This window comes from Otolemur garnettii, unplaced genomic scaffold (assembly GCF_000181295.1).
Source record: "Otolemur garnettii isolate 467f Iridium unplaced genomic scaffold, OtoGar3 scaffold00031, whole genome shotgun sequence".
NCBI classification, from domain to species: Eukaryota; Metazoa; Chordata; class Mammalia; order Primates; family Galagidae; genus Otolemur; species Otolemur garnettii.
The window spans coordinates 693,176-705,103 of NW_003852426.1; the positions used below are offsets into that span (position 1 = coordinate 693,176).

The 11,928-nt window shown below is 46.0% G+C and overlaps 1 protein-coding gene across 1 annotated transcript in view; it reads right to left on the bottom strand.

Annotated features, from left to right (window-relative positions):
- Positions 1 to 5,777: 5,777 nt before the first annotated feature.
- GNL1 (G protein nucleolar 1 (putative)) overlaps positions 5,778 to 11,928 on the bottom strand; it is a 12,612-nt gene continuing 6,461 nt past the window's right edge. The window contains exons 9-12 of the mRNA XM_003788967.3: positions 7,187 to 7,365; positions 6,939 to 7,101; positions 6,520 to 6,660; positions 5,778 to 6,134 (exon numbers count right to left, since the gene is read on the bottom strand). Of these exons, the coding sequence (XP_003789015.1) occupies positions 5,893 to 6,134; positions 6,520 to 6,660; positions 6,939 to 7,101; positions 7,187 to 7,365 (725 nt within the window). The 3' untranslated portion in view covers positions 5,778 to 5,892. The remainder of the gene's footprint in view (positions 6,135 to 6,519; positions 6,661 to 6,938; positions 7,102 to 7,186; positions 7,366 to 11,928) is intronic.

Sequence of the window (11,928 nt, forward strand, 5' to 3'; positions counted from 1 at the left end):
CTGGGACCACAGGCGCCCGCCACAACACCTGGCTATTTTTTTTCGGTTGCAGCCATCATTGTTGTTTGGCGGGCCTGGGCTGGATTCGAACCCGCCACCTTAAGGTGTATGTGGCTGTCACCTTAGCCATTTGAGCCACAGGCACCGAGCCAGAATTCATAAATCATAACATCACTTATACCCCATAAATATGTAAACTATAATTTGTCAACTTACAATTAAAGATTACAATTTAGAAAATAAATAAAAGGTAAAAACAACAAAAAATATAGGTAAGGAAACAGATGAGTATGTAAGATAAGTAGAGACTAGTAAAGCAAATACAGCAAAATGTTAGGATTTATTCAATCTTTTTCTCTTTTCTTTTTCAATCTTTTTCTCTAGAATATGTTGAATCTTTGTGATGAGTATTTGTGTGTTTAATGTCTTTTTCCTCTGTTTTAGAAAAGTTTCAAAATTAAAAGTTGGAAACAATTTCCATGGTAACAAAAGAAGACTTTCCAGGACTCATCTCATTATTTCTTCTTTGTTCTCCTGAGGAATCAAAAGATTCTTATTTGTATTTCAAAAGGCACATCAAAAAACATCCAAACTTTGTTGTCTCTTCATTTGGCTTTAGTATTTTATTAAAAATTCTTGAATCGGTAAATATTAAAACACTGAAACTTGCTACGGACACAAGAATGACAATGCACTAACAATAAAATCAAAGTAGAAGCTAAACTAGAACAGTTAACAACTCCATAACTGGAAGGTAATTTAAACAGGCAATTTTTAAAGTTTTCATAATGAAGACGCAAAGCAGCCTCCCACCGGCAGTGGTGCTGTCATACCGGCAGATGGCGCTGCAAAGCTTCTCAGATGCAGCGGGAAGCTCATTTACCAAAGGCTGTTGCGATCTCTGAATTAGCTTGAGTTCATATTAGAATTTACTTTATTATTTTTACTGCTAATTGCAGTTACTCTCATACTACTTACTGACTGGTACAGAAGTGTTTTAACAACTGGTTGAGCCGTACCAGTACAAGCCAGCTGAATGTCAGCGCTGTTCCCTCCCGTTATGGCAGAAGCCACCGGACGCCTGCCTGAGGGTACTCCCGGCTCCAGGACTCTCAGTACTAAGCCCGCCTCTCTCCAAGGCAGTTACAACACTAACTCCCACCTTCCTGCATTTTCAAACTCTCCTCCCCGACTTGCTCCTTCTTCCTAATAGCATGTTGAAACTCAACAAACTCTCCACACTTAAAAAGCTCCTCAATTCCGTTTACTCTGCTCCCCTCATTTTTCTTCCATTGCAGTCATTGATAACAAACATCTTGAAAATTATATCCTCACCTCAGCTGCCTCCACTGTCTTCTTTCAAGTTAGTCAGTTCTTAATCCTCTGACACCTGGGGCCTCCGATTTCACCTCTTCCATTAGAACTACACTCGGGCTGGCACTGTGGCTCACATCTGTAATCCTAGCACTCTGGGAGACCCAGGGGGGCGGATTGCTTGAGCTCAAGAGTCAGAGACTAGCCTCAGCAAGCATGAGACCCCTTCTCTTAAAAGAGCCCAGCATTATGACTGGGACCAGTAGTACTAGCTACTCAGGAGGCTGAGGCAAGAGGATTGCTTGAGCCCAAGAGTTTGAGGTTGCTGTGAGCTGTGATGCAAGGGCACTCAACCCCAGGACAACTGAATGAAGAACTGCACCTATCAAGCTCACAAAGGCCTCCCTTGCTGGCAAGGGATACTCTTCATTCATGTCACCACCTCTCAGCAGCATTCTGCACATCATTCTCCTTCCTTCTTCCCACAGCCTCATCACACAACACTTTACTAGGTTTTTCCCTGTCTTGCTGGCTCCTCTTTCCCTGACCTCCCTTTTATACATTCTTTGCTTTCTTCCTCAGTCTTCTCTTCTCCCATCTACATGTTGATGATGCCGCATCTCTGACTCCGGCCACCACCTCCCTTTCCTTAAGCTCCACTTGCATAAACCCATCTCAGAAAACAGCCCTTATACAACCCACCCAGTTGCAAAGTCGGAAAGGTGATGGTACACTCTTCACCTGTCCCTCTCCCTCCCCCACACAGAAAACAATCCCAAGAACTGTTGATTTTATCTCCTAAGCAACTCATAAAATTAGTTCTTTTCTTTCTGTCTTCTACAACCTTAGCCAGTTTTTATTCTCCTCCCCTGGTTTGATTGCAAAAGTCTCTGATCTCTCCCCTTTCCAAACCAGTCTCCACACTGCAATGACAGCAGTCTTTCTAAGGCACAATTTTCTCCTTTAGTCTTAGGTTTAAAGTTCGCCAGTGTTCCACATAAAGCCTACACCTTTAACATGGCTGACAAGGTTCTGCAAGAGGTGGACCAAGCTCATCTGTCTAGCTTCACCTTTCTCCACTTCTCTCCTGCACCCTCTGCCCCAGGCATGCTAAAATAAGTTACAATCTCCCAAAGTTGTCATGTTCCTTGACCTTTGCTGTCCCCTCTGCCGGGAATGCTCTTCCCCTCTTTATCTATGGTTAACACTCTTGCCAAGTCCTTAGGCCTCATTTTTGACCTGTTCCCCTAGGAGCCTTTCCCTGACACACCAAGACTGGCTTAACTGCCCCACTGGGTGTTCCCATAGCAATTCATTACCATGGACTGATTCTTTTTTTTTTTTTTTTTGCTGTCTTACATAACTTGCTATATTAAAACTGCTTCTACCCCTTCCCCCTACTCCCTCCCAATCAATATCGCAAGGTCCCTCCTATATGTAGTCACCACTATCCAGTGGGATCTTGTACCACCCTTCTCCCAGCACTTATCTCACTTCGTAATTTTCTATTTGTTTCCATTCTCCATTAAATTGTGAGCTCTAAAAGGACTATTTCTATCTCACCACTTAGCAGTGACTGGCGATAGCAATGCCTGATAAATGTTCTGTGGGTGAATGAATCCTCAGGATGATAATAGTACTATCCACCTTTTTAGTTATGACAGTTCAGTAGGTACATATAAAGTAATTCTTAAAGCTTACATAATGAATTCAATAATACCATAGAATTATTGTATATTATTAGTGCCTGGCTCTTCTATTTCTTTTTTCTTTTTTTTTTTTAGAGACAGAGTCTCACTTTGTCACACTCAATAGAGTGCTGTGGCGTCACAGCTCACAGCAACCTCCAGCTCTTGGACTTAGGCAATTCTTTTGCCTCAGCCGCCCAAGTAGCTGGCACCACAGGCACCCGCCACAACACCTGGCAATTTTTTGTTGCAGTTTGGCCGAGACTGGGTTCAAACCCACCACCCTTGGTATATGGGGCCGGCACCTTACTCACTAAGCCACAGGCACCACCTTCTTGGACCTATACCTTTTTTTGGTGGGGAGAGGGGTCCTAGAAATCAGCATGTCTGGCACATACTGTTTTCAACCAAGTTTTGTTCATTGTACCAATAATTATACAGGAATAGAGACCCAGATAATTGAACTATCCTGGACCACCCAGTGTTACCTGTTCTAGGACTAGAACCCAGTCTGGAAAAAGAGAAGCTTGGAAGGAACTCAATGTCTAAATGAAGTTCCAGCATGAATGAGATAAGGACTGGTTTCAGCATGAATGAGATAAGGACTGGTTTCTCTCCAACAGGACAGTGGCCAGCAGTGGGAGCTGCCAGAGCCCTGACCACCATGGTCAAGTATCCACATTGTGGACATGATTCAGACAAGATGGGTGTGAGTATGGGGTATTTCAGCATGGAGGGCAGACTGGACCCCTGATTTGTCAGTGTCAACCCCAGCCTCAGTACCCTCCCAAGTATTAGGGTACTAGTTTTCTTTCCTCCCTGACCTGCTTATTCCAAAGATAGTTCTTTTCCTGGTATTACTTCATTATGGAGTGAGCTAGTCATTCATAAGACCTAGGAAAAGACATTTACAGTCTAACCCCTTGGAAATGTTAGCGTTGCTTTCTGCCACATCTTCAGCACAAAAAACTCCCTTCCTCAGCTGCCCATCCAGCTCCTGGTTTCAATTCTTCGTTCCTACTCCCACTTTCGCAAATGCCCCTGGCTAAAGTCACAAGATAGCAAAAGATAAAGATGAGTGGAAAGCAGTATCACAGAGGAAATGGTAGAGGCACAAATAGAACTCTGATGTTTCTCCTATCTCTCCACCTTCCAAGGAAATTAATCCAATGTCCTTACCCCACCTCCAGCAGCAGACAAGGCCCTGAGCATCTCTGAACATCATAAACCCTCCAAAGCTGAGCTGGGACCACCTTTCCACCATTGGAAGACCCCCTCAGTGAAGCTAAAGAACCCCAGGTGGGAGATAGGTAGATCTTTCCCTCAATTAGAACTTTTTCTCTTTCCCAGAACATTTTGGGCAACCTTTAAGCATGTTCACATGCGGATGATATTTAAACTTTGTCTTAGAGCAAAAATTCCAGAACCTATGTCCTCACAGGGACCAATGGAGAGGATGAGCTTGAAGGAATATGTGGCCCAAACACCTCTGCCTCGTCTAAGTATAGTTTCCTTTGCTCCTTGGTTAACAGGGTCTCTGCTGGTATTAGAGGAACTGCCCAGTGACTCAGAACCTGAATGGGATGCTTTAGAGCAGTGGTTCTCAACCTTCCTAATGCCACAGCCCTTTAATACAGTTCCACAGGCTGAGAACCACTGCTTTAGAGTAAAGCAAGGGGATCTGGTACTACTTCTCACTCCCCCACCTAACAATCAACATGTTTTTTTGCTACCCAACCAAATGAGAAAGCACGTAGTAGTCAATAAAACAAAGCCCATTCTCCCTTTTCTCTCAGAATTAAATCTAGGAGTCTAGTTGATGGCTTAATAAGGATGAAATAAAGCAATGCCTAAGGCACCGTCACTCACACAGTTGAGCTCTCTGAAATACAAAGCTAGACCCTAAGATGGCTCTGGCCACCTGCTGAGTGCTCAGATCCTACACTAAGGCATCTTTGCTCCATCTTCAAACCAGAATAAATGGGATTCAGGAGAATAGTTCTGTGTACTCCCCTGTGTTTCTTATATACCCTTAGCTGCCAGGCATTTAAATAATTAAACTTAATATTATACCTAAAGGGCTTTTCTGCTCAAATCATAAATGTGCACGCTAGTTGTTTGCCAGTAATTCAGACTACTGGTACACTAATATAATCAACATTTTCACAACTTTTTGCCTTAACTAAAACTTTATATCAACAGAAAGTCCTAGAATTATACTGCATAAGCCTCCAGGATTTGGAGAACACTATTCACCCTTCTTAATCCAAAAGCTTGGGTGCCTGAGGATGGGGTCTTGATGTAGCCAGGTGCAAATTCAGGCCCTGCTGGTACATCTTTGTATGTTCGGTGTTCAGCACAGGTCCAGACACATGGTAGACCCTCAATAAATATTTGTTAAATTGCAGTAATTCCTGTAAAAATCTCACATCAGCTTGAGATACCTTAGCTCTTTACAGCTTCTTCTTCCAGAAGCTCCTGGTATTACCCAGGTCTGGCAGCAGGGGGCGCATGGGGCTGCTGCTCAAATCAGAGAATGGCACAAACTCCAAAAGGGGGTTGGACCTCTCCTCCAGTGTAGATAATGGGATTCCTAAGTTACACGATGGGAGAGTGGGCAGAGGAAGCCGGTTTCGAGGTCTAAGAGCCCACTGAATTAACTCCTAAGAGAACTTTCTTTGCAAACAGAATGCATGAAAAAAGAAGGGAGAAGAGGAGAGAAACCTCCCACAGCTGTCAGCCTAAAACAGCCGCTCTCACCTCAGTTCATCTAGGGAAGGGGCTACAAAGCAGACAATCTTTATTCACAATTGGGGCGGCAGAGGGGAGATACCCCCAGGTCAGTCCAAAAGCAAAGATATTGGGTGGGAAGATGGCACCAGGTGGGAACTCAGCACTCGTCCTCACCCAGCAGGGCATAAGGGTTTCGGGCAGCCAGGCTGGACCCTGGAGCTGAGGTTGGGGTGTCCTCATCCCCTTCTCCCTCCTCATCCGCATCCCGGTCCTCCTCTCCCTCCTCCTCACAGGAGCTGCTCAGCTCTTCCTCTTCCTCCTCCTCCTCGTCACCTGCTGGCCCCACCCTGCCCTGCAAAACCACCAGCTCTGTAGTCTCTGGATGGGACTCCCAGGTGCCTGGGGAATCAAAACAAGAAAAAGAATGGATGAGAGTTTTGAACAAGGAACTGAAGCCAGAGGAAGGTGGGGAAGAGGCAAAAACTAGGAATAACAATAATCTTCAAACCTGCTGGCATTCATTCATTCATTCATTCAACCTCCCATGTGCAGAGCACTAAACAGAAGCATTGTGCATATCAATTTCAATCTTCACAACCACCTTGCTGGGGGCAATTATTACCCTTAGCTTTCAGATCAGGAAACCATCTCAGATGGTAGGAAACATACAGCTGGCCAAACGGTGAAGAATCCAGGCTTGACCCTCATTCTGTTCAGCTACAAAGCCCACACTCTTTTGCTTATACTATAGCAGAGGGCTGAGGAAGAATATCTGGGCTCTGACCTTTCTGTTCATTGTAGCCTGGGGGATGAAAACACAGGCTGAGGCGGCCATCCACTGCCAGCCGCAGAAGGCTATTGGCTGCTCTATACACATCATTCCGAGCTGCCTTGGCTGTCTTGTAACCACGTTTCTCTGCCCAGGCTGAAAGGAAGAAAAGAATAATAGGAAGGGGTGCTGATAATCAGGTACCAGTCACCACACTCCCCACTGTCATAACATTCCTTCAAGTTTTCCCCTGAACATTCTAGGCCAGAGATCTTGCTGGGCCTGCCACAGAAACCTAGGGGTTAGCACCTTCATCAGTGGCAGAATCTCTGAGGAAAGGAGCCAGTTTAGGATAAAGGGCAAGGCCAGAAGACCGGGAGGGAAGGGAGGACAGCTGATACCACATGGGGAGAAGCCAAGCACATGGAAGTCACCTTCACAGATGTCCCAGGCACACCACGGGTGTTCCGCTGAGGGGTCTTCAGCCTCTGGGTGGCGCAGGTGAAGCATGGCCTGCACTGGAACTCGGGAGGCCAGGTAGCCCACAGCAGTGTAGGGCTCCTGGATCTGCGCAATGGGGTAGATACCAGCCAGAACCTGAGAAGAAACAAGCACTCAGCATCTCCCTCAATGTCCAGCCATCTCTCCCTCCTGTGCTCCCCTGCCCCATTTGCCCTCATACCTGCAACTGCCTGGGCAGAAGAGATGGGAAAATGAGGCCTGGGCAGTCACAAAGCTTCACGGTGGGGGTGAGAAAGTAGGTTTGAAAGTATCGAGTATGGCCTGGGGTTCTGGAGACACTCACAACCTTCCGCCCCACCAGCCCATTGATGAGCGAGGACTTTCCCACATTGGGAAAACCTGAGGAAAGCAAGGAAAATTAACATTTAGCATGCCTTTACTCTTTGATGGGCAGGACTCAGCTGTAGCTGTAAATGAAAGGAGAACTAAGGCTCAGAAATTAAGGAAGCAGGTTTGGCACCCGTAGCACAGTGGGTACAGTGCCAGCCACGTAGACTGAGGCTGGTGGGTTCGAAACCAGCCCAGGCCAGCTAAACAACAATGACAACTGCAACAAGAAAATAGCCAGGCATTGTGGTGGGCGCCTGTAGTCCCAGCTACTTGGGAAGCTGAAGCAAGAGAATCATTTAAGCCCAAGAGTTTGAGGTTGCTATGAGCATGAGGCAACGGCACTCTACAGAGGGCAACATAGTGAGACTCTGTCTCAAAAAAAAAAAGAAAGAAAAGAAATTATGGAAGCGGTATAACATTGCAAATGATAAATTAGGCTCTGGATTACCAGGGTTGAATCCTGGCTGCTCCACTTACCAGCTTTGTAAGGCAAATTTACTTAACTTTCTGGGTCTCTGTTCCCTCATTTTACAGTGCAATACTTCCTACCTCAGAGAGATCAGGATTAAATGAGATAACCAATACAACTGCCTGGACCAGTGCCTACAGCAGAATAAGTGCCCAGTACAAGTGATCCACATCTCATAATAACTTGAGAAAGAAGAAAACTGGAAACTATGGAGCTCACTACAACTCTGTTCATGGGACTTCAGTACCTGCCTCACACTTCCAAAGATCGTCCTTTTTTTCTGAGACAGTATCTCACTTTGTCACCCTGGGTCTAGTACTGTGGCATCACAGCTCACAGCAATCTCAAACTCTTGGGCTTAAGCGATTCTCTCGCTTCAGCCTCCTGAGTAGCTGGGACTACAGGCGCCCGCCACAATGCCTGGGTATTTTTAAAGATGAGGTTTTGCTCTGGCTCAGGTTGGTCTCAAACCTGTAAGCTCAGGCAATCCACTGCCTCAGCCTCCCAGAGTGCTAGGTTTACAGCAAGAGCAAACACGCCCGGACCCAAAAAGTGTCTTCTTTTTTTGAGATAGTCTCATTATGTCACCCTCGGTACAGTGCTGTGGCATCACAGCTTACAGCAACCTCAAACTCTTGGGCTTAGGTGATTCTCTTGCCTCAGCCTCCCAAGTAGCTGGGACCACAGGCATCAGCCACAATGACCAGCTTTTTTTTTTTTTTTTTTTTTTTTGCAGTTGTCATTGTTGTTTAGCTGGCCTGGGCTGGTTCAAACCCACCAGCCTGGGTGTATGTGGCCAGCACCCTACTCACTGAGCTACAGTGCCACCCCCAAAGAGTATCTTCTTAACCTCACCTCAGCTGCCCACTCCTATGTTAATACCTGGACCCTTTCATTTCACAACCCCCTCTGCCCTGATATCCCATCTTTCCAGCTCACTTTTTTTTTTTGAGACAGAGTCTCAAGCTGTCCCCTGGGCAGATGCCATGGCATCACAGCTAACAGCAACCTCCAACTCCTGGGCTCAAGCGAGTCTCTTGCCTCCGCCTCCCAAGTAGCTGGGACTACAGGCACACGCCACAATGCCCAGCTATTTTTTGGTTGCAGCCGTCATTGTTGTTTGGTGGGCCCCAAAACTGTGTAGCATGGATGTTATTGTGTCTGGTTCCTTTTGTGCAACATTATGAGCAGTTCCCCATATTGCTGCACATCCTCTGTGGGCCTACTCAATTATGGTTTTCTCTCCCCCATTCCACTGAAACCACTGATCTTCGAATTACCAAGCCTGCTGAGCAAGTCTCTATTCTCCTCTTACTCAACCTGTCAGCAATATTTGACACAGCTCATGCCACCTTTCCTCTTTGAATACTTTTTTCATTTGACTTCTGGAATACTCCCTGGGTTTTCCTCCTTACTCTCCTTTATTCAACCTCTAAATGCTGCTTATACTGTGGCTCAGTCCTTGGCTTCCTCTTCTATACCTACCTCTTGCCTTACATTTCACCCAATCCCATGGCTTTAAATACTGCTTGTATCATCAATGGTGCCCCAATTTTAAATACTTCCTAAATTCAAATCTTCAGTCCTTTTGTCTCCTCTAAGCTCCTGACTCTTATACCCAGTGTCTATTCAGCATCTCCACTAGGGATTTTTTTTTTTTTTTTTTGCAGTTTTCGGCCGGGGCTGGGTTTGAACCTGCCACCTCTGGCATAGGGGGCCAGCACCCTACTCCTTTGAGCCACAGGCGCTGCCCACCACTAGGGGTATTTAAGAAGAATCTCAAACTTAACTTCTGGTTCCCTGCTTCCAACCCTTCCAATCTGCTTCTCTCCCATTTTCCCATCACAGAATTCCCAGTTGCTCAAGACAAAAACCTGGAAGTTCTTCTTTGTTTGCTTTTAGGTAGCAAGTACAAACTATCAGCAATCTCATTTTCTCTGCCTTCAAAATATATCCTGTTTCTGGCCCCACTCACCACCTCTACCTCTACTACCCTACTCTGAACAACTCTAATTATTCTCCTACACTACTGAAATAGGCTCTGGCTGCTGGCTGCTTCCTTTCTTGCCCACCCTCCATCACTTATTCCCTACTTAGTAGGTAAACTTCTAAAATCCACCCTTGTCACTCCTCTGTTCAAAACCTACGACTGGGCGGCACCTGTGGCTCAGTGGGTAGGGTGCCGGCCCTATATAACGAGGGTGGCGGGTTCGAACCCAGCCCAGGCCAAACTGCAACAAAAAAATAGCTGGGCATTGTGGTGGGCACCTGTAGTCCCAGCTACTCAGGAGGCTGAGGCAAGAGAATTATCTAAGCCCAGGAATTGGAGGTTGCTATGAGCTGTGACACCATGGCTCTAGAGACACCTCAACTCTATCGAGGGCGACAAAGTGAGACTCTGTCTCTTATTTAAAAAAAAAAAAAAAAAAAAAAAAACCTACAGGTGGTGCCTGTGGCTCAAAGGAGTAGGGCGCCGGCCCCAAAGGCCGGAAGGGGTGGGTTCAAACCCAGCCCCAGCCAAAAACTGCAAAAAAAAAAAAAAAAAAAAAAAACCTACCACTGGCTTCTCAGGAGACTTAAAATCCAAAATGCCTGTCATAGCCATAAGACCCTATGTGATGTGGCTCCTGGAAACCTTCCTGAGCTCACCCCACTCCCATACTTCAGTCTCTGACACTCCTGCTGGTCCTGAATCACCAAGCTCATTTCCATCACAAGACCCCACAGTTACAAATGGCTCACTTCATCTCATCATTCAGTTCTTTCTTCTCCTTCCAGGTATTCTCTATTCCCTTTTATTGTTTTATTTCCTTCATTGCTTCTAAATAATATGATCTCAGATCACAAATCCATTTACTCACAGGAAAATAAACTCCATGTGTATAGGAACCTTTTTGCCATTTTCTTTCTATCTTTTTTTTTTGAGACAGAGCCTCAAGCTGTCACCCTGGGTAGAATGCCATGGCATCACAGTTCACAGCAACCTCCAGCTCCTGGGCTTAAGCGATTGATTCTCTTGCCTCAGCCTCCCAAGTAGCTGGGACTACAGGCACCCGCTACAACGCCCAGCTATTTTTTGGTTGTAATTGTTGTTGTTTGGCAGGCCGGGCTGGGTTCAAACCTGCCAGCTCTGGTATATGTGGCTAGGGCCTTAGCTGCTTGAGCTACAGGCACCAGAGCCCCTTTTTGCCATTTTCACAGTGGCATGTTCCCATCCCTCTAATAGCACCTGGCATCTCCTAGGTACTTGGTAAATATTTGTTGAATGGATAAACAAATGAGAGCTTCAAGGAAATCCAAACTCAGGACTGCCTGTGTCACAACAAACACTGGACCTATCATACCACTCCAAACAGAGAGAAGGTAATGCAGAGGCCACTGAGAAAGAAACAGAGGGCCCTTGGGAGGGACAGTGAAATGACCATAAAGAGGACTAGTTACCAGGCAGCTTTTTCCCAAGACAAAAAGGACACTGAAAGACAAATCAGGGGCTCTTCCAAGGAGCCCAACTACCCATTCCACATTTCCCAGTTTTTTCTGGCCTGGACTCTTTTTGGTTCCAATATCATCTTAAATACCACAATTTTGCCAAGGTGTTTTCTCACCCGTCCCACCCAAAATGAAAAGGGGCCCTGGGCCCTCCTCATACATTCCTTTTTCCCACACAAAGAATTGAGACAACCCCCCTAATTAATCAGTTACTGGCTCACACCTGTAATCCTAGCACTCTGGGAGGCCAAGGGGGCATGGATCATTTGAGCTCAGGAGTTGGAGACTACCTTGAGCAAGCTCAAGACCCTATCTCTACTAAAAACGGAAAAATTAGGCTTAGCACCCATAGCTCAGTGGTTAGGGTACTGGCCACATACACTGAGGCTGGCAGGTTCGAACCTGGCCTAGGCCTGCTAAAAAACAATTACAACAACAATAAAAAATAGCTGGGCATTGTGGTGGGTGCCTGTAGTCCCAGGTACTTGGGAGGCTGGGGCAAGAGAATCATGTAAGCCCGTTGCTGTGACACCATGGCACACTACTGAGGGTGACATAGTAAGACTCTGCCTCAAAAATAAATAAATAGGCTCGGCGCCTATAGCTCAACCGGC